At 35.8% G+C, this 23960-nt stretch overlaps 1 protein-coding gene across 2 annotated transcripts; it reads right to left on the bottom strand.

Moving 5' to 3' along the window:
• Positions 1 to 69: 69 nt before the first annotated feature.
• On the bottom strand, positions 70 to 21605 carry LOC143859098 (V-type proton ATPase subunit a2-like). Of its 2 annotated transcripts, XM_077369776.1 has the most exons (18): positions 21406 to 21605; positions 19059 to 19103; positions 17657 to 17779; positions 17346 to 17453; positions 12585 to 12695; positions 12316 to 12489; positions 11140 to 11277; positions 6654 to 6761; positions 6326 to 6433; positions 6034 to 6182; positions 4328 to 4481; positions 2964 to 3124; positions 2675 to 2881; positions 2133 to 2316; positions 1961 to 2044; positions 1334 to 1530; positions 785 to 844; positions 70 to 704 (listed from the first exon to the last, which is right to left on the bottom strand). In XM_077369776.1, exons 1-18 carry the CDS (start codon positions 21547 to 21549, stop codon positions 503 to 505), a joined length of 2457 nt encoding a protein of 818 aa, XP_077225891.1. In that variant the 5' UTR covers positions 21550 to 21605; the 3' UTR covers positions 70 to 502. The 2 variants fall into 2 exon arrangements, with proteins under 2 accessions (XP_077225891.1, XP_077225892.1); XM_077369777.1 differs by lacking the exons at positions 11140 to 11277; positions 12316 to 12489; positions 12585 to 12695 and having other exon boundaries at positions 21406 to 21604.
• Between the last annotated feature and the right edge of the window lie 2355 nt (positions 21606 to 23960).

Genomic DNA, 23960 nt, shown 5'->3' with positions numbered 1-23960 from the left:
ACACATTTATCAGAAAGAAAAAGAAACCAAAATCAACGGGGTGGAGATTTAAAATGGCAACAGTAGGAATCAACAAAACAACCAACTATCCCTTCCTCTTTACAAAGTTAAGGTTACATAAACTCATTGTGATATCAAAGAGGTGACTAAAACATCCCTACTAACCCCCCTATTCTTCTTTCTGTGGAGTTGAAACAAGAAATATCATCCCCATGGGGTATTATAATTCTTAATTCCCAATCATAAGTACAGATAGTATTTCCAAGACAATCATTACAAAGAAAAAAGGCCATCAAACCTAGCCAAACCTGGCTAGGCTTCTTATTTCTGTCATAAAAAGCGGCGAAACAGCAAGGATTTATACTCAGCAAGAAGCCCTTCAACTCCACCTTCTATACGAACGGCCTTTTCTAAAACACTTCAATGGGAAAAGAACTGGTACAGGCAAAGAAGCCACCCACCTGGTACAGTTTAATATCTGAAGAATTAAACTGTTAGCCCATTAATCTTCCTCTCCTAGTAATGCAAACGAAAATGGGTAGAATTTGTATCCATCTCCCTCGTAAAATTTGTTCTGAAACTCCACCCAATGAAGTCGCAATGCGTGTAGGAAAGCGCTCAATGTTTCCATCACAAGCAACACGCCCACAGTTGCGAAGATAAACACAATGATGCCCACGATGAGGATAATGACATTGTTGAACCTGGACAATAAGACAGTGTTAGCAAAATTAGTGATTTCCTTGGGAGAACAGAATTTGACTCAAAAAAATCCAGCACTTACCCCCAAGCAAGTAGTAGAACCTTCTCATAGAATACACTAGACAACTCTGAATGGGCAAGACTGAACAAACCAAACAGATGATCAGCTGCTTCTAATTAAAAAAACAGAGACGAAAAATGCAATCTTTTGAAGAGTTTTTTTCATATGGTGTAAGCCGGTATAGTCTAGTATTTATCAAAAAGTACTGTACAGGCCACACCATAGAATGACCGTCCAAATTATGGGCCACAATGTAAATAGGTTGTGGCCCAAAAAATCATTTGCACAGTGTGATCCCAACCCTCTGATCTATAGAGGAACTACATATTATGGAAACCTCTATAGATCAGAGGGTCTGGATCATCCTATGGTATGGCCTGTACAGTACTTTTTGAAATATACTGGACTATACGGGCTTACACCATATAAAATTTCTCTTTTGAATATCTCATGTTTTATCCAATCAATGTCGGTTGTTTGCCAAAGCAACAGACACTTCTTATTGGATGCACCTGCATGGATAAACATTCAAGACATATCCCAGAAGGTATTCGTGTAATACGTATATACCTGAGGGCCCACAATCGAAGATACGAAGCCGTATTGGAGACTGCTCCAAGGACAAACTCTATGGTATGTATGAGTTGATGTATAAAAACTTCGCTAAACTCAAACTCCTCATGGCCATGGGAATCAGGACCGTGCTCGGCTTGAAAGGAGTCACCATCAGTGCTCTGAAGCATGGTGTAGGATTGGCCTTGATGCCTCTAAAGGAAACAACACAAGTTAGAAAGTTGAGAAAACAAGGCCCTTTAAAAACCACCAAGCAATTTAACAAGAGAATTTATATGGTGGACGGCCGTGCGTGAACGTGCAGCCCAAAAGTACTACAGTGCCCACATTGTTTGGGTGATCTAAAACATTCATTTGTTGGGCCTGATACGTATATGGTGTGCCCATAAAATCTTCTCCATAGGATCATCTTAACCCTCTGATCTATGGAGGTTTCTATACCGATCAGTCCATTTTAAAACTCCACAAATGAGAGGGTTAGGATCATCCAACGGAGAAGATTTTCTGGGCAAATCTTATCTACATCAGGACCCAACAAATAAATGGTTTGGATCACCAAAACATTGTGGGACCCACGGTCATCCACCATATAATTTCCCGTTTTACAAAAAGTGATAAATATACTTCTTCATGTTGCTTCTTTAAAAGAAAAGGCTTGGGAAGTAGCATCCAGGGGACAGCAACAAGGGCCAGCAATAGCAATGCAATCTGGTAGTAGACGAGAAGAAACCATGAACAAAATGGCAGAACTAATAACTGCGAACAAGATTACACAAGGTAAACAAATAAATTTAACCTGAAGTGTTTTTTGGCCAGTAAAAAGCTGGTTTTCACCAAGATCATCAGTTGGACTTAGGAACATATATATCATTATGTGGTACAGATCAGCTTTTGAACCACTGCACCACTTGATAATGATAAGGAGGGAAAGATAACCAAACAGACTGTTTAAAAATATCATCTGAGGAACAAACTGGAACCTGTAATCCATAATCACAACAATTGGAGCTGAAAATCATTGGAGTAACCAAAAACCAAATTCAGGGCAATGCCACCGTATGTGTGCATAAACAAATCATACATTACAGAAAGGAGTGAGGGAAAGCTAGAGCCCTTCATTAAAATTTAATATGAATCAATAAACAAAGTTGGGCAACCTAATTCTGCAGTAAATATCTCACATTAAGTGGTTTTTGAATTATAAATAATAGGGACTAGTCTAATGTCCAACCATTGCAACACCATATATCTTTAGGTGCCACTCATGAACCATAAGAAATAATATAAAACAGTAGGGGGGCATTTTGGCCACCTGTCCAAGTTAGCAATCGAGCTTACCAGACATTTATGTTATTCCCAAAGAACTTTGCGTTGAAATAGCTCAGTACAATGCCAAGATTCATTTGAGCTACCCCAAGAAGGATTGACATCTTCATCTTCAAAGAGTTGAGGAATGGCAACTCACTGCGGCTACCGTGCCACACGGGGTCCACACCAAATGGATAAGTACGGCGCACCTTCACTAACCCTACCATAGAAGCATCCCTGAAATTAAGGGGTCAAAAAAAAGAGAAGCAATGGCACAATCCAAGTGGTGAAGAAAATCCAAGGAAGTTTTTTTCAATACCTGCATGAAGCATCATGGCATTCATAGGCAGACTTGCCAAAAAGTTCAAATGGGACCGAAAAGAACTCATTATAAATCAACCCTGTGTAAATTGAGAACAATGACATCATCATAATGACGTAACGTCCACTAAATGTCATCTCCATGATGTCTCCAAGTTTCTGTTTTCAAAAAAAAAAAAAGCTTCAATAAGCTCAAACCATCAACTGAAGAAAAACATTCAGAAATGCAGAAAATATAGTTTATGAAAAAAATGCACAAGGTATGTTGTTATTGACTTAGGTCCATGAAACAGATAAAGGAAATAAATTATTTTAACACAGATATGTACCCAACAAAAACAACTGAAATTAAAATTTTCAAAATGGACTGTTCACTAAGCACAGTTAGCACTAAGCAAATCACAGACGAGAGTTTCAAATGGCATACTATTATAATGTGAAATGAGAGTAAATATTTGTAATGGGATGTCCAAAATTTTAATCATTAATTTCTGATATTTTAAGACAAAAATTTTATTATTTTTCTATTTTACATAAAATAAATAATTTTCTAATATATGCCGAAGTTTCATCTTAAATTTTCATTACTTGGATATGTTTCCACATGCTTTCCTGACTTTGGGATTTCAATGACATTTCTAACTAATATTAAAAAAAAAATGACATTTCTAAGTAAAAGCGGCATATTTCCAAGTTTCAAATGAAATAATGTAATATATAGTTACGGTTTTGGTAAGCACTTCGATGGGGATGGAAACAGAAACATTCCGTTCATTTCATGAAAATTTCAGTGGAAATTTAAAACCATGCTTTGCGGGTATTTCATGATTCTTAATACAGCTGCATTAAATATTGGCATGTTCATGTCCATGTCACCTGCTTCCCAACATTCGAAGGCAAGTGACAAACGGTTCAACTCTTATAATTGCTCCATAGTTGATGGAAAAAATAGCACGACTTTCAATTAACAACTAATGCAATATGCAAGATATACAATTGCAAAATGATAAACTAGCATTATCGCATAGAACACATTCAAGAAAGATAAAGATATTAAAAAAAGCAACCATAATTAATGTCCAAGAAAATGGAATGTATACAACAGGAGAATACCTTTATTCTAACGATGCAGTCTATATGAAAGAACTGTCTCTTAGAATTTCTCAACTCATGAAGGCCCTGTTCGTTTGAGATTATGTCAACAGATGGCGAGCCCCTAAGTCTAAACCGATTACTGGGCTCAAATTACATTAATTTTGAGCCCAATAATCAGTTTGGAGGCTCACAATCAGTTATCATAATCCCAAATGAACAGGACCGAAGCATACAGATTATGGCAACAAGAAGCTCTGTGGATCTTACCTGACTGGAAAGTTTCTTTTCTCTGATTATAAAGAACATTGTTGCCAATAACAAGCATACACCATGGCCCCAATCACCAAACATGACTGCAAACAGAAACGGAAATGTAACAATTGTGTATACAGCTGGATTTGCTTCCTGATACCTAGCCACCCTGCAGTTTCAAGAATTCATACTATTAGCCGAATATTCCTGACAATATGAAAGAATGGATTTCATTTCCCTCACCATAATATAAGCTAACCAACCAATTGTTAAATTAGGTAGCAAAGCACAAAAGTGAATCCATAAAAAAAACTTTATAGGTGAGCTCCCTCTCGTATTGCATTTGGTAAGTTATTATACGATGCCAGCATCAATGCAGGGATGTAAATGTCAATCTCAAAAGAAACAGATACGCGTAAATCGGTAAATGTAACTGCAAATGTAAGTAATTTTCATATATGGTTGTACCCATATGCATAACAAGAAATGAATTAAAACTTGTAGACACCTCATTTTGTTCAAGGTTTTAAATTTCGACCGAAATCCGAAATTTGGGGTTTCGGTCGATAGCAAGACCAAAATCGATCATACACGAAATACATGAAACTGTAATTTTTTTGGGCCGAATTCTTGTCGAAATTTCGTTTATCCCGAAATTTCGGAAATTTTGGTCGAAAAAAAATAGGAGAAAAATTTGCCGTGGAATAGATTTCGTTGGATTTCGAATGAAATTTTGGCCAAAATTTCAGTTTCGGTGAGGACCGAAACCGAAATTTGAAACCTTGATTTTGTTCCACCAGATTTGGCAATAGTCTATTTTTGTGCTCCGATGATGATGAATTTTAAAGCCTTTCTCATTGATGACCACCTTAGTAGTACTTGAATCTGGATAATCAGAGATGTTTTTCGAAATGCGTATATTTTAAACAAATTACCATATTAGAATCAAGGAGGTACGTGCTCAGTTTACTTCGCTGTTTGAATTTTAGATTCATGGCTAACTCGTTTTAAGGCACCTGATCCCTCACCGCATCTAGAATTCCAAGCAAACGAAATGCATAACTTTTCAGAGGAGGGAAACTAATGCCATGGATTGGCAAAGAAACAAAGATCTCTTATCATCCAATCTTTTGCAATTTAAGAACCATTTTGTTTTTACTCATAAAAAAACCATTCAGATAAATTGGTTATTGTTGAACCAACAGTAGTCTCTAAATTAATAGGCTCCACATTTGAGTGCAGTTCTCATTGTACACTATTGACACCTGATTATGGAAATCCTGACAATCCAATTCTTCCCTTAATTTGGTTGCTGTGATTTCTTTTCTTTTGTGTTTTTATTATACTCCTTCAAACACTTTGCAAATGAAAACATAATAAAAAGAAATTAAATAGTTTAAAATATAATCCATAATTAATAAACCCCAAATCATGTTTGTGAGTAATCCCTATAGTTGGCTAAGAAAAATGGATAGAGCTCAGCAAGCAAAGAGGTTTCGAGAACAATGTTATTTATTCAATTTCATACTTGGCAATAGTTGTATTTCAATAACGTTGACGAAACCCATAATTCATACTGATTAAGAGGCTCCATACTTTCATGTCATATTTCAATAGAATACTTCCTAAAATTAGCATACCCATGTAAAATTGCATTATGGGTTCTAAGATTTTAATTATCCTAAAGCTAACAGTCACATAGATCACAAAGTAAAACTCACCCGTATGCATCAACAATTTCTTGAAAAGCAGTAGTAAATTTGTTTGTCCGGAAATATGTAGGAGGTAATTCCCTTGTATGCAGAACCTGGAATATGGCACCAACTTGTGAGTTGCTATCAAAGGCTGCTCTCTGTAGTGCATCCTGGATCTGCAAGTCAATCAAATAACTTGATTTAATAAGGACTAGGGCACAAACTATAATAACTACGGTTGCTTCGTGGAAGATTCAAAATAATTGGGCCATTAAGCCCACAGAAAAAAAAAAGAAGTAATGCACTTCAAAGGGCATACCTGCTTTGATGCAAACACTGGGCTCCACCCCTCCCCAACTAGACATTTTTTTGTTACGTCCAAGCTTAACATGTTTAAAGTATGGTAAACAGATTTCTCCTTCTTCACCTGAATTGTTTGAAATATATAATGCTTAATTGCTGAAAATGATTTCAACAAAATAAACCTCATGTTTATTATGTCAGTGTATGGTCTAAATGAAAACAGAAAAAATATGTCTACGCAACAGCTTCCAAGAGACAATAAAGCCACCTAATCCCCAAGCAATTCCAAAATATACCAAAAATATAAATATTAATTCACCAAAAGGGTAAACTTATCAACTAACCAAAAGGTTCCACTGCTCAAATTGGTAGCTTATAGTAGTAAGTAAATTGTCTCTGTGCCGTAATCCAACATCTATAGTGGCCTTCAACTCTGCAAGTCTTCCGGAAACCTGAAAATAGAAACAGTTCACGCTTGAAGGTATATCATATAGATCTCAATTATAACTTTATACGTGTGTGCGCCTCTCTCTCTCTCTCTCTCTCTCTCTCTCTCTCTCTCTCTCTCTCTCTCTCTACACACACACATGCACGTACGCACGTAAATATATGATCTCATTTTAATGTCCAAGCGTATCTGTAAAGAGTGGAACTGCTTAATAGATTAGATAAAAAAAAATAAGACAGGAGAGAAAATTCCAGGATGCAAATGAATCTAAGAAAGGTAGTAGAAATAGAAAATTAATATATCTAATGAGAAAATGGAAAGCAACTATAGCACATTGGAAGCAGATGCAAGAAAATTGAGAAAGAAGCTAGTGCAAAATGTAGAAAACCAGGAATAATAACTACCCATCAGGACAACCTAAACATCTAAAAGAAAAAAATAATAAAACATCTACATTACATCCACAATTTAATATGCTAATTTCTGCTCTGAGAAGTTAATAAAATTAACTAATGCAAAAAATACCAGAAAACTACCATCAGGTATCAAGCTTGAAGGCAACGTACGTTTAAAAACAAATGATAGCATCCTAGCATCACAATCTACTCTAGATAAGTTCTGTACTAACACTAAGATGTGGTTGTCAAATAAGTTAAGAAGGCACCAGTGAGGGATGTGACTTGTGAGGAATCTTGTGTCAGACACCAGCCAAAAGAAATCTAGCAGTTAATACTTAATAGGCTAACCCAATTATACTGGATCCACTTTTGTGTTCACTTTGCCTTAGGTTTCTATAAAATAAAAAAAGGAATTGGAGAGATAAATAGTTTAAATTATACCAACTTAAACAATATGAATATTATTAATATTCATAAAAAGTGAATATAAGGGATTGACAGACAGGCTTTACAAGAGTTCTTACATTGTTTTCCATTGATCGTCACATTTAAAGCAAGTGTTTTGAAAGAATAGAAATTTCTTTAACCAGAAAATGAAATAGACAACAATATATATATAGATGAAAATATAGAGTCCAAAGAGAGGGTCCAACAGCAAAAACAAATTATAATACAGGCATAAAATGCCAATTACCAACATCACCAATAACATACACCAAAATTTACTACACGGACCGCCTGTGGATTTCCTTTGTGGCAATGTATAGGGTTTGAACATGGAGAAGCAAAGACGGAGAGAGAATAAGAGGAGAAATCAATCAAAGAGTGTTAGTTCTCTCTCGCACGTGAATCTATATAGGGTTCAATCATGAGAAGCAAAGACGGAGAGAGAATAAGAGAAATCGAGAGAAGAGTGTTATTCTCTCTTCCACCTCTGTGTGTGTGCATCTCTCTGTGACTATAATACATGCTGATTTGAACACCCCCTCAAGTTGGAGAATATATATGCATACATACACACACATCATATAATTCAAGATTGCAACTAATCAAATCAAAACGTCTCTGATTCAATGATTTGGTAAACACCAGCTAGTTGATCATCATATTTTACAGGTGTAGATATGTCTCCACTTAGAACCTTCTCACGCACGAAGTGACAAACGATCCCAATATAATTGGTACGTTACAAGAACCTGTTGTGGACCTTCGATTGGAGCGAGATCCAGCCCAATCGATATCAGTAAACATGTAGGTTCCCATTAAACTAAAAATAAATACATCCAGGAGCTCCTTTAAGATACCACAACGCGGAAACAGCAGCATCCCGGTGAAGACCTCTAGGAACTCAATAAACTGAATAACAGTGCTGACATCAAATGAGAATGGATTCTTGATTCTTGTTGTTCTTACAACATTTGTTCATTTAAGCTTTGGTTTGACAAAATAACCGAAGGGTTTTCTCCCCACCGAAATGAAATCGCAAAGGATTCCTTCCACGTCATTATTTCTGCCTGAAATTCGATCAAAATTCCCGAAATTCAACAGGAATTCCAAAAGTTCGACCGAAATGGTTGGAACGACAAAATATGGAAAGATTTTATGATTTGCATTTCATTTCATTTCATTATTGTGGAGAATGTAATTTGCAAGGTTTTCAAATTTCAGTTTCGGTGGAAAATTCGGTAGAAATCTCGTAAAATCACATAAACTTATGGAAACATCTGCAAATGATGAAATTTTTTTATTCTTCGAAAAAATGTTGCAAATGATGAAATTTTAAGATGAAACTTTGGGAAATGCTAGAATAAGCACAAATACATATTTAGAAACCAACACATAAGCAAGAAAGCCATCCATAATGGCTTAATCACATCGAACACCTAGTGACATGTTTTGGTCCCATGTCGATCTGACACCCCAGCAATAAGATGCAATTACTTTGTTGTGCAGTTCAATGATGTTGCCTACGAAATAACATTATCTACATTAATGAAATGAAATGAAGTGAAATACAAATCATAACATCTTTCCATTTTTTTGTCCTTCCGACCATTTCGGTCGAATTTCGGGAATTTTAGTCAAATTTCGGGAATTTTGGTCAAAATCTCGGGAATTTCAACAGAAATAATGACATGGAAGGAATTCATGTAGATATCATTTCGGTGGGGATAGAAACAGAAACCTTTCGGTCATTTCGGAGAAATTTAAAACCATGCATATAACTATAATTATGCAATACATACTAATATAGTATACCACTTATGCACTTACAATTTTCGTTTCAATATACGTTTCGATTTCGGTATCGTTTTGGCAGGGATTGAAATCAAAACATTGTCGTTTCGTGTCGGTTTCAGTAGAAATTTAAAACCATGTTCATATCTTTGCCATCTTTGATGCGAAATATTATCGCAAGTTATATTTGAAAAGAATTATGCTTATTGGTGAATTATCTTAAAAGCTAACTTATTGGTGGAAATTGTAGTGCTATTTTACTTGAACGCTTGACCCATCAAGCTCTAAATGTTGTCCGGAATAACCTGTGAAGCCCAGGTTTCAATCAACGGCCAAGGAACTGCAAAAGAAAAGGCAAAAACACCAAATTTGTTCATGATTCCTCCCCTCCATGGCAACCTTTCTTAAAAGGACTTGGTTTTCCTATCAAAATTCAGCTCTGACCTTCCACAGGGTGGCTTAAGCCACTCATTTTCATTCCTAAGAATCTCAATCAAATCATTACAATACTCCTAATCAATAAGTCAATAACAAGAACATGAAAATACCAAAAAAACAATCCACCAAAAGGCCTCTTCCAGAAACTTCAAATATCGTTAACCTAACTTACCCGCTAAAGCTATTACAGGTTCTTGAAAAAGTTTATTATTCCTCTGCTTCATGATAAACTACAAGGTTGATGGAAATGGGTTTCACCAAAGGGTTTTCTTTCTTTCATTTTCTATACATCACTTCAAGAAAGCTTCAAAAGAGATACAGTTTCTCTAATGAACCAAAAATTAATAAATACCATACTTGAGTGATCCACTGGTCCTGTCAGAAAAATGTTTTCAGGACATAGCAGTCATTTACAAATTCTTCTTTCGTCTAATTGGTTTCCAGTTAGAATATTCCGATTTTCCATCTAGAACTAGCCAAACGGAAGCAACAAGCCTAGGAGAAGATCATGGACTCCAAATGGGTGGGCAGCACGGAGGGGCTGGATTCCTCATCCAAGACTATAAAGACTTCATTGAGAAGGTGTCAGAACACTTAAAACCCCAAATAACTTTATCCTTATAACCTAGAGGAGAAACATACACCTCTTGAAGGCTTGCCTAATAATCACTTAAACTCTTTCAAGTTTGTCACAGACCATGAGTGACAGAAATATTCAGATGCTATTGATATAGGGTTCAAGAACTTTTTGACAATACACTGAAAGATTAAAAGCAGTAACACGAGAAGATAGAAACAGTATATTATTCATCCAAGACCATAATAATTAAAGTCATTAGCAGTAACAACAAGATTAGTTATCAACAGAATTTATATTTCAAAAACTGCAAAGCACAGCATGGTCAAAACCTGTGTCACAAATATCTCCGATATTTTCAAAGTACCGCATTTTATCACGACATTTTGAGAAAAAGTTTCGATAAAACGACAAAATCCCGAAATAATCCCGAGAATTTAAAAAATATAGCGATATTTCCATTTTCCACGATAATATCACGATATTTTACAGTATTTTTACTATATGTTTTATTTTTTATTTTTCTTAATTTATATATTTTATATTTTTAAATAATTTTATTTTTATCATTTTTTCCCAGATATGAACCCAAAAAAATAAAACAAATTTAATATATCCCGAGATTTTCCCTTACCCAGAAATTCCCGAGAACGATATTTGTGACATAGGTCAAAACTTCTAGAGGAGTACTCAATAAATAAAACTGATGTATGCCAAAATCATTTGCACACCTCCTCAATCATCTGGATTTGTTTGCCATGCTCATCCGGAAATGGGTACAAATTTGCTCCAAAAGCTTCACATATCTTCAGAATTTTGGACTTTGCTCTCTCTCCAGAGTAGAAGACCACGAATACATTTTTCTCAACCTGTAAATGGATATTACAAATCTATAAGAGTTAAGCAATCCAAAACCAGTAATAGGAGTGCCAAAAAAGTGATAAATCCGAGAATTCTTACTTCTTATATGGATGCTAAAGAAAACTTGTTTAAGAGGAATAACCATGACTTCAAGAATAATATTAAAAAAAAATTAAAAACAAAGCAGCCATTATTACCAACAAATGTGACAAAAAATAGGCTGCTAAAAGCTTGCTATGGGTCAAGAACTCAAGACCAAAATGATCGACTAGATTAAGTGAAGATGTTAATTCTGGGGCATATTAATTTCATTTGGTCTCTAAAATACTCCAGACCAGACCGCGATAGAAAGAACAGATAATTCTAGGTGATGGACTGGATTATGTGAAGATGGTAATTATTGAGCATATTAATTTTATTTGGTCGTGTAAATAGTCCAGAACATGATAGAATGAAGAAAATATTTCTAGGTGGATAAAAAATTAATATGATAGAAAATAATATAAACTTCTATTGTTAACAGGGGAACATATTTCTCTGTTTGACAACTAATTTTTTAAACAAAGTGATAGCTGAAATTCTAGATAAAGAACAAACTTTTCTCAACCTACCACGTGTAGAAGTACAATTCCCTTTCACAATTTACACTTCTAAGAAAACTTCTTACAATTAATTAGTACATGGTTCCATTATCTGTTACCACTCGCAACACAATGCAGCAGATGACAGAAGGATTTTCACTAAGCAAATATCAATAATAACCAGATTAATAGTCCAAAGGCAATAGTGAACATTTTTACTAAGCAAATAATACTAATAATAACCAGATTAATAGTCCAAATGCAATCATGAACTTTTTTTCCTTGCATAAAGAAAATACAAGGAAATCAAGATCATAAAAAATACCACCATGGGTGTCAAGGAAATGAGGTCAATGAAAAAATTTATTCAAGGATGCCATCGGTTTTATTTTTATTTTTATTTTTTTTAATGGTATCGTCTTTATTTTTATAAGATACAAACAGTACGAAAGTTGAGATAGTAACCTTCTCCCCCGACACTGGATCAGTAACTGGGCCTTCAACCACCGCTTTCTTGAGGAACACATTACCCCTGGTGGCACGGAATAGAATTCTTTCAAATGCCATTGACTTTTCTTTTGGTACAACGCCACTGACAAATCCCAGCTTAACTTGCTTTGATGGATCTGTCAACATTTCCTGGATGACAATGACCAATTTTAAAATTTTATTCCAACGGAAAAGATAAAGGTTTCGGCTGATACCAAGAAAATAGAACAAGTTGAAAATTATACTTGCTCCAATAACAAAGGACTGTCAATAGAACCTTCCCCAACATGTCGTGCTTCAATTTCTCTTTGCAGCACTGAAGCACTTTTTTGGGCTGAGTAAAAGAACTCACCAGCCTGAAAAGAAAGAAAGAAGAATCCATCCTATGAAATCCAGCTTCAATAATAATTATAAAAGAATGATTTAAGTATGTGACTAACAGAGAGTCCTTACTACATGTATAAGTATAGTGACTGCTAGAAAAAGTACCCAATGCACTGATGTATGTGACACACACATATGCACATACCTAGATGCATATAGATATGTATACCTATATATACATATATATTCATACATACATATAAATAAATAAATATATATATATATATATATATATATATGAGGAAAGTGTTGGTGAGCTTAAGCTCACCAAACTTATGGTGCGCTTAAGCCCCCATTCACATGGGGGCCCACTTTGTTAGGATGATCCAAAGCATTCATTTGAAAGGCCCTTACATAGATGGGGTGTGTACCAAAAATCAGCTCCATAGGATCATCCTAACCCATCCATTTGTGGTGGTCAAAATGGACAGACATTGTTTGTCCACAAATCTGCCCATTTTTCCCGTCCACAAATGAGGGGTTAGGATGATCCTATCGAGCTGATTTTTGGTACACACCCTATCTATGATAGGGCCTTGCAAATGAATGGTTTGGATCATCAAAGAAAATGTGGGACCCATGTGATTGGGAGCTTAAGCGCACCATAAGTTTGGTGAGCTTAAGCTCACCAACACTTTCCTCTATATATATATATATATATGGGATTTGCTAGGGACAATAGTAGAAAGGCATTTCGCGGCTGGCTGTTGCATGTGAGAGAAGCCACCTCATATGAATTAAATGAATAAGACAAAATCTGCTGAAAATAGAGCCACTGTGGCTGCTCTCACATGCAACAGCCAGCCACGAAATGTCTTACGGTCCCTAGCAAATACAGATATTAAAGACGTTGAAATCCGCTGCAAGAAAAACTGAGGATTTACAGGCGGTCATAACTCACAAGTAACCACTGGTAAAAGTTCCCATATCTGCTAAAAAAAAAATTTAAATAATTGAAAATCCCAAAAAATGAGTACAAAACATTTTCATTTCCAACAAACAAATACTGACAAACTTGCCATTCATTCCAACAAACAAAAACTCACAAATTGCAGATCTAGAATTGGTAAAGTAACAAATCCATAGCACTTAGCCCCAACTTCTGCTAGAATGCAAATGAGAAAGCAAATTTTTTTTTTTTTTTTTTTGAATGATAAAGCAGAATCTTAGTAAGAAAAACCAGTCAACAGGAAGATCCAATTCTACAAAATGAACTTATAGTTGATGGTGCCAAGCGGGTTCAAGCATGAACAAATCTATACCCCCTTCATTTCTCTCTCATCAACCATGCGAGAATTAGGGTTTCTCTCTCCATCTCCCCAAACCCTCTCAATCAAGGGTTTCAGACCCGTAGGTGGGATATTAGGGTTTCGTTTCCCCTCTTTCAATCCCACAAAAACCCTAAATTCGAGGAATCAAAAAAGAGGAGTGGGGAATTAGGGTTTTTGAATAGTCTTTTGTTTGCTCAATTTCTATTTGGGCCAGTACAGAGCAGGCGTGAAATGCCTTCTGTGAAGGTCCCTAGCAAATCATTTCCCTATATATATAGGGAAATTATTTTCGCACTCCACTTTTTCGATAGGTATTAGGTGGTGAAAGTAGGATGTTTTGTTGTTTCTAAATGGCATTGTCATAGCCTTTTTGGGAACTGTAAATAACCTTTTGACATTTAAGGTGAAACTTTAAAAAGTACTACATTAAGCACAAATACACACTAGAAAATCATCACATAAAGCAAAAGAGAGAGAGAGAGAGAGGAAACCACCTATAATGGTTTAAAGACATTGGACACCTAGTGACACGAGCTGTCGCGCATGTCTAATAATTCTGTACATATCGCATTTCACATATATTTCATATAAATATTTAGGGATTTGCTAGCCCACTTCGCAGAGGCACCTTCACGCTCCGTCCTTTGCAAGTGATGACAGCCATGCCAGATGAATTAAATGAAAAAAGCAAAAGTCAACATATGCGGCTGTCATCACTTGCAAAGGAAAGAGCACGAAGGAGCTTCTGCGAAGGAGGCTAGCAAATCCCAAATATTTATATATAATGCATACGGAAAACGAGGTGCCCAATAGATTGGCTAGATTGGGGGCCTCGAAAGATGTTTGGATCTTTTCGACTCTCCTCCCCCATAATTTCTTCTTGCTATTTTCGTTTCTATCATTATTGTATTACTCTTTGTTTGTACATTGACCATCTCGATCCCCTCTTTTTAATAAAATTGGAGATCATTTAAAAAAAATACATACGGATAATTTTGCATGCAATTCATATAAATGTAATTTTGTAACAATATGCTACTAATACACTCACGACTTTGCTTTCAGATTCTTTCAGTTTCAGCATGCACTGCGGTGGGGATGGAAACGGAAACAAGTTAGTCGTTTCGTGTCAGTTTCGGTGGAAGTTTAAAACTCTAATAGAGAGATTGAATAACCGGCTGCAGACTAAGAGGAGGCGGTGCTGCATAAAAATTTGGGGGCAAATTTACCAACTCTCTCTCTCTCTCTCTCTCTCTCTCTCTCTCTCTCTCTCTATATATATATATATATATATATATATATATAGAGGAAAGTGTTGGTGAGCTTAAGCTCACCAAACTTATGGTGAGCTTAAGCGCCCCAATCACATGGGTCCCACATTTTCTGTGATGATCCAAACCATTCATTTGCAAGGCCCTATCATAGATAGGGTGTGTACCAGAAATCAGCTCCATAGGATCATCCTAACCCCTCCATTTGTGGAGGACAAAAATGGGCAGATTTGTGGACAAATAATGTATGTCCATTTTGACCTCCACAAATTGATGGGTTAGGATGATCCTATGGAGCTGATTTTTGGTACACACCCCATCTATGTAAGGGCCTTTCAAATGAATGCTTTGGATCATCCTAACAAAGTAGGCCCCAATGTGATTGGGCGCTTAAGCTCACCATAAGTTTGGTGAGCTTAAGCTCACCAACACTTTCCTCATATATATATATATATATATATATATATATATATATATATATATATATATATATATATATATGGGAAAGGTGTGCGTATTCGGTCGAGTAGATAAGCTTATCTACTCGGTCGGGTTAAAAACAGTGGGGGCCCACATTTTTGGGGTGATCCAAACCATTCATTTGAAAGGCCGTTACCTAGATAGGGTGTCCACAAAAAATCAGCCGATCATCCTAACCCATCCAACAGTGGAGGGAAAAATGGGCAGATTTGTGGACAAGCTGTGTTTGTCCATTTTTCCCTCCATTGTTGCATGGGTTAGGATGATCCTATGGGGCTGATTATTTGTGGACACCCTATCTAGGTAAGGGCCTTTCAAATGAATGGTTTGGATCACCCCAAAAATATGGGCCCCCACTGTTTTTAACCTGACCGAGTAGATAAGCTTATCTACTCGACCGAGTACACACACCTTTCCCTATATATATATATATATATATATATATATATATATATATATATAGAGGAAAGTGTTTCTACTCGGCCGAGTAGAAAAGCTTATCTACTCCTCCCTTTAAAAAGTACAGTGGGCCCACACATTGTGGATGATCCAAAGCATTCATTTGATAGGTCTTATCATAGATAGGGTGTGCCCAAAAAATCAGCACCAAAGGGTCATCCTAGCCCTTCGTTTTGTTGGGCCTTGTAGAAACAGAATGGACGCACTGTGTAAGATGCGTAATATATATATATATACACACGCGCGCGCGCGCACACACACGCATCATACATACATGTTTCACCTACCTATGTGTGCATATGTATATACCTAAGTGGCTAAGTCACAAATATCATTCTCGGGAATTTCTTGGCAAGGGAAATATCCAAGGATATATTATTCTTTTTTATTTTGTGGCTTTATATTGGGAAAAATGATGAAAATAAAAATATATAAAAATATCATTTAAGAAAAAATATAAAATAAAAAAATATAGCGATATTTTCATGGTCAATGGTTAAAATGAAAAATATCGCTGCATTTTTTAAAATCCATGGATTATTTCGGGATTTTGCGGTTTCATCAAAATGTGGCGATAAAATTGCAATATTTTGAAAATTTAGGAGATATTTGTGACATAGGTATATACAGGTATATACATATATACATAATTATATACCTATATATATATATATATATATATATATATAGGCTACTGATATTGGCACTGCCATGTTTTAATAATTGCACTAACTCATTTTGTCTTATATTATTTAAACAGCTGTCAAAGGTTATTACAATTCCCAAAAAGCTCTCAGAAAGCCAATTAAACACAGAAAAGACAAGCTGAGTTTGTGCAATTACCAGTTTTCCCATATATAAATAGTTAAAGACAGATATATCATGGTTTTACACACACATACATGGTTTTAAATTTCGGCTGAAATCCGAAATTTCGGAAATAATAAAATAATCTTTTTTTTGTTTACCGGATTTCGGCCGAAATTTTGATTTCAGCAAAATTTAAATCCATGTATGTGTGTGTAAAATATTTCATATATAAAGGTTAATGGTGGAATATTAATAGCTAAAAGACAATTGCATTCTGGAATACTGGTTGGCTTCTGCTATATCAACCTGTAGTAATAAAAGAAACATGTACCTTTTCCAGAACAAGCTTATACTCCAAAAGCTCGTTATGGGTGCGTTGCAACTTTTCAGTGTTGGCAATAATTTCTATCAGCTCAGCTTCATGTTCACCAAGTTTGATCTGCCATACACACAAGCATTTAACAGAACTGCTAAGTGTAGAATATCAAATCAGTAGAAACCCGTTTTTTCAAGCCACGTAATCAACAATATATATATATATATATATATATATATATATATATATATATATAATTGTTTAATAAATAATACAAAAAAATGTAATGTAGTTTCCTCAAAGCGAGTTGTTAATAGTTAACATACCTCCAATTCGTCGAGATCAATATGACTTTGTGTCATATGCCTCACTGAAGGTGACAAACCTGCCTTGGTCATTTGGTCCTTGAAAAAGCGTAGTTTCCGTGCCATCTCTCCACATCTTCTAATCTGTGAACAATAAAATACATACATTGAGAAACATTGCAAGGGAAGACATATTTTCCCAAATTATTATGATAGTTTAGCTAAAAGTAGAAAATATATAGCTATTCAAAAAAAGGGTAGAAAATATATATGGATATAATTGACTGTGGTTATTGATTTTTATCTGATTATGGTTCATATAATGAACAATATTTGAATGTGATTTCACTATTGTTTGTTATCTGATTATTGTTCATACAGTGAACTGTATTTGAATGTCGGGTGTATCTACTATGGATTGTGATATGAATTGACTTTGGCCCGTATGATGAACGATATTTAAATTCTATTCGACTACGGTTTGTATAGAGAAAATAATGGAAGATTAACAAGATCCTGTAGTGTAAGATATATGATTTGAGATCTAAATTACAAATCACACCCCAAGTTTCTAACAAGAGACTTACGGATATATGAAGGAGAAGAAGAAAAAAAGACACCTAGAGTCTTTGGTGTAGAGGATCTATGAAGGAGAAAAGGAAAGGAGAGAGAGACAGAGAGTAGCTTTGTGAAGAAGAGTGGTTATTGTGCCTTCGATGATTGATCCAGTGGCTTCATACCATGTACATTCAATTGTGAATACAACAATGAGGCGAAAGAACAGAAGAGGGAAAAAAGGAATTCAAGTGGAGTCTAAACTCAGTTTCTTCATCAAAATAACTCAAAACAAGTGATACATATCAAACTAAAATACTCCTAAACGTAGGCTTCGGCCACCTATAACAATAGAAGCTATAGATATATGTTAGCCTGTTAGGTAAGCAAACTCAGGCCAGTAACTAATTGCATGTAAAACCAAAATCAACTAGCTCGTCCATCACGCAGTTCCCGACATATGAGATGTTGAATATTCAAAATAAAGTAAGCATTGTATTCTTCTTATTTGGATAAAAAATAAAAAGTTATAAGCTTCCCAAGGGGCAGTCATAAGCATATAAGCCAATAAGGGATTTTTCTTGAAATAAGTGCCAAATCAATCAGAATGTGGTCCCTAAGGTAATATTAGATAATAATAATTACAGAGAATGACTAGATGATATGGAACAAAATAAATTTAATCATTTTTTGGTAGGTAAGCTGGGATTGATCCTCCGACCTCCATGTTCAAGAACAAAGCCTTGACCATTGGGCTAGAGGCTCAATCCCAAATTCAATCATTCATCCAATGGTAGAAACATACAAAATTTATGATGATTTAAATGCAACCTCTAGACTCACAAAAATTTAGGAAATGTATAAGTACCTGATTAGCATATGTCCGTTGGAAGGGACTCTTATCTGCATTTAGCTGGAAGAAAGAGTTTATCAGATTTTCTGAAACTAATGAAATCCAAGACAATAAACTAACAATGGAGAAGAGTTTGAACAACAAGTCATGACTACTCAAAATACACAAACTTGTTATCAACAGAATTAAAGCTTAAAACTTAAACTCAAAGGCCCTTGATTCACACACTCAGCAATCCATGAACAATGCAATAGTGGTGCAGAAATTTTCTAATGAATCGGTTATGAAGAGTAATCAATCCATGAAAGCTTTCGTACATTAGGCGCAGGCTAATTTGTAACAACTACTTTCTCTAGATCAACTTGATCCCTTCGATAGAGAGAAAGGATAATGTTATCTTGAATTAACATATGCTTCCTCAACCTGATGTATAGTGTCCTATCATAAAACTCGCATTGCTTTTTTAAGATATCTGACATGTTCCTCCACGTTGGTGTTTTTAAACAAGAATGTTATCCAAATATGCCACCAAAGTTGTGAACAAAGGAACGTAGGATTTGATCATCAAACACATGGATGTGCTTGGTATATTGCTTAACTCAAATTGCATAACCAACTATTTTCATAGAAATCTTCTTTGATTTCTAAGCAGCTTTACATTCATCTCTCAATTGAACTCTTATTTGACAGCATCCCATATAATACCCGGATGTGAATAATACATGCAAACAAGGATATTGTTGGTTGAAATCCGTGCGGGTGTGGCTCTTTGGCTTAAAGTCATGGGTATGCTCCCCATTGACACGAGTTCGAATCCCCACGGGCTTACCAGATGCGTGTGGTTTACAAGTGATTGCGCGCATCCGTAGGGAATAGTCCCGCCCTAAAATTGGGGTGGGGATACCCTATATCATAAAAAAAAGGATATTGTTGGTTGAGAAGCAACTTGGCATCATCTAGATTCAAATATAAGGATGAGAAAAGAGCATCGCATAACATGGCATGAGATACAACACAAGATGAATAAATGAGAACTAATTGGATCTAATTTAGAAATATAAAAAAGGGCAGCCCAGTGCACGAGGCTCCCGCCATTGCGGGTCTTGGGAGGACTAGATGTACGCAGCCTTACCCCTGCAATACTAATTAACAGAAGTGTGATAACTAACAATTGGATTTAACTTAGAAGTGCTAACTAAAAATCTAACTAATTGGATTTAACTTAGAAATGATAACTAACAATCTATTGATTGCTGCATCTTAAGACTCGTACACTCAAATTTAAATAGCAAATTTGCAATACTAATAAACAGACGTGTGATAATTGATTGTAAAAAGAGTTCCACGTATTTGAAGAAGACAAATGGAAGTATAGTGGTAACCCATACCAATACAATACCATGACAAACAAAATAATTAGGCCTAATACAAGTATTCAAGTATCATAGAGCACTAGGAGAGGACTAGAGAATTGGAAAGCATGCCAAACATGCAATCTACCCATAGTATTATAAGAAAAATTAGAATGACAATCAAAAACACAAAGCACCAACCCTAACCCTAGAGACCATAACTAAAAGAAAGAGAAGGAACAAAGGATTTAAAGCGATCCAAATTCTTCAAACTAATGCTAGAGACAAACTAACCCATTGAAACCTATCTAGATTCAAATGCTAACAATGTACTGCATCCAAAACACCCATACCATAAGACCCTGTTCGGATTGCAATAAAACTTTTCTGACAAAAGATTTTTCCTAAGAAAATTTTTTCTTTCCACAGTTTAGTGGGAAATGCTATGATCATGGGTAATTCAGAATTATATTATCATAAATTTAAGGTCCCCACTAAGTAAAAATTGGTTAGGGTTGGTTCAAGTTATCTTTTTTTTTTTTTGGTAAGTAAAAAAAGCAAGAAATGTTACAAGTATAATCCATTCCAAAATTTCCCTTAAAATTCCTGCAATCCAAAAAATGGCCTAAAATAAAAATTAATTCATGAATTTCAAGATGGCATGGAATTACCACAACTACACCTTGTCGATTTAGGGTTTAGGGTTAAAAGCAAGGGTTTTGGCTCTAGACTTTTATACATGTTTTGAGACTTTTACAGAGTTTTTGAGACTTCTTTATCAAAAAAAATGTGTAGAATGATGTTTCAAATAGCATTTAAATGCTCCTTAGGGCACTCTAAACAAAACCCAATAAAAAATATTTCTTGAATTCCAAGATAGGCATCAATTACAACTACTACTGACTACACCTTGTGGAGATACATTCGAATACACGATTTTAAAGCTAGGGTTTTTGTTCTACGGCTATAAAAATAGAGAGAGAGAGAGAGAGAGAGAGAGAGAGATTTACATCTTTGAATTGAAGAAGGCCGAGGTCTCCAAGGTATGAAATGGTTTGATGAGCAGACTCCATGGGGATTATGAGTTGGAGCAGTTGCATGGGCTCTGACCTGAACAAGTACATGGGCGGACAACACCCCTCTTCCCCCATCATCTATCTCTCTCTCTCTCTCTCTCTCTCTCTCTCTCTCTCTGTAACCCTGATTGCCAAATCTGGGCTATTTAGAGAAGAAAAAAAAAATATTGGAAAACAAATTCCATGGAAAGAGAAATTATAGGGTTCAGCTGGAATGGAAAATTATAGGCATTTCACGGAATGTCTATTGCATGAGAGAGCAGACACCTCATGAATAATGACAAAATCTGTTGGAAAGTGAGCCTATGTGGCTGCTCTCCTCTCATGCAAACAGACGCCCCGCGAAATGCCTTTTGCGATGGACCCTAGCAAATACCACTTTTTCAAGGAAAATTTTTCTCAACCTTCTCGGCCTTTAAATCCCTTCACTCTTTTTCAACCACCTTCCTGCCTCTTTAAACTCCTCAACTCTTTTTTTCAAGTAAAAGATGATGGATGCTTCTAGGCGCGTTACATGTTGCTTTCCTTAAGACGATATTCACCCCTACCAGCTGAATGATGTGCAAAAGTGATATGCTAGTTCGCCTCTAACATACCAATGAATATGATACATTGATGTTTGTTGACACTATGCACGAGTGGAACCAGACCTGAATACCATTGGATTTGGCAATTCTGTGAGACACTGGTTTCTGTTTTTCAGATAACTAGAGATAAAACAATGAAAATGGAAGAAAAATTGAGTTTAGAAAACTGTAAAGAGGGCGAAGAAGGCTTCAGAAATCCCAAAGTTGGTCGTCCTACTTGTATTTTTCGGATAACTCTGCAAATAGTGACTTTTGGATTCAATATAACCTCCATCCTCCCCCAATAACCGTTAGATCGCGACAGATCACCAATCTACAGCTCAGATCACTCCCGATCGGCCTTTGATAGTTGGTACGTGACTGGTCCCGTTCCAACGATATAGATTACACCCGATCGAACACCAACCGTTACCACACCATCGTACGCTACAGTTCACACCTTGCGGCGATGCATATATGCGCCAAAAAGCACCACAAGTGCCCTACTACCCTGGAGCATGCTGCTTGGATGGTCCTACCATTCGCAAAACTTTCGAATTTCAAAACAATTGCAAAACTTTTCTCACTTCCCAATGTAGGTCTAAACTTTTAGCCTTCTCACAAGCCTTTTTTTTCTCATCTAAAACCTTTTAATTTTTTAAAAATATTTTCAAAAAACCCTTTTACTTTGAAAATTTACAACAAGAGTGAGATACTTGTTGATTTAATAATTAACAAGGGTCGCCTTGTCATGGTCGATATTTTTACTTTGTGAGAAATTAGATAAGGCAATGAAAACGTTGTGCAAAGCATCTTGTTATCACCTTATGTTTAGACTTTAGACATGGTTTGTATTGAAAATTTTAGTCTGTACTCAGTATCCCTTACTCAACTAGCCTCTACTCAGTATCCCAAACCCAAGTAAACCCCTTGTTTCTCTTAGAATCAGCTCCATTTAAACTATACAATTCTACTCACCATGAAGTAGCCATTTTAAGTGCATGTTTTGTGCTTCGTACATGTATTCTTTCTTTCTATATTTTACTAGCAAAAAGCACACCACAATGCTGCCTATATAAATAAATATATAAGGGAAATGCTATATTCACCCCTTTTCTTCCCTGGGCCACCCCTTGAAGTTTAGAAGAGTAGTCACCAATACACTAGGGGGTGGCCCAGAGAAGGAAAAGGGGGAAATATATCACTTCCCAAAACTTATTATCCTACATAAATTAAAAAAGAAAAGAAAAATGCTATCAGCACGACCATATTTTGACATTTGTACAACCCAACTGTCTTTTCTTCTTTAACTGGCCTGTGAGAGTTTTTTGGGAAATGTAATAACATTTTGACAGCTCTTTAAATACAAAAAGACAATGGTTTGTGAAAATAACAAAATATGGTTGTGCTGATATCATTTCCCATAAAAAAAACTAGTTAATTTTTATTTATATAAGACGCATAGTCATGTGCCCATTGCTAATCGGCCTAGTCCTATGCGGATAGAAAATCCCTTCGTAAGATAAATGACTAGAAGAAATCAAAATCTAATTTCTAGGCAAAACCCCAAACGGAGACTAATGGATCAAGGGCCTAGGATCATCCGATTAAGAAACTTGCGGCCGCTTGTTGGATCAACGGATTTGATCACATCCATGTGGCACGGACAGCCCCCCAACAAATGTCAGTTATGAAAGCCCAACTGCAACACCTTTATAGCATTTTCTTCCCTATTTTCTCTCCTAAGTTTTTTGTTTTCCTCACATTCACATACCTAAGTTAAACGACCCTTTGCTTTTTAAATCTTCAAAGCTGAAGAGCTTCCCTTGATGATTCAATCTGTAGTGACATACTTCATAGGGAGCATGGTAATTGCTCCACTGGGTGCAATTCAAATTATGAAATAACCAATTACCCTCAAAA

The sequence above is a fragment of the Tasmannia lanceolata genome, unplaced genomic scaffold, assembly GCF_043159265.1.
Source record: "Tasmannia lanceolata isolate RefF3 unplaced genomic scaffold, GAP_Taslan_0.1 ptg000029l, whole genome shotgun sequence".
NCBI classification, from domain to species: domain Eukaryota; kingdom Viridiplantae; phylum Streptophyta; class Magnoliopsida; order Canellales; family Winteraceae; genus Tasmannia; species Tasmannia lanceolata.
Note: the sequence above shows the minus strand (reverse complement) of the source record. Positions and strands in the feature narration are given on the sequence as shown.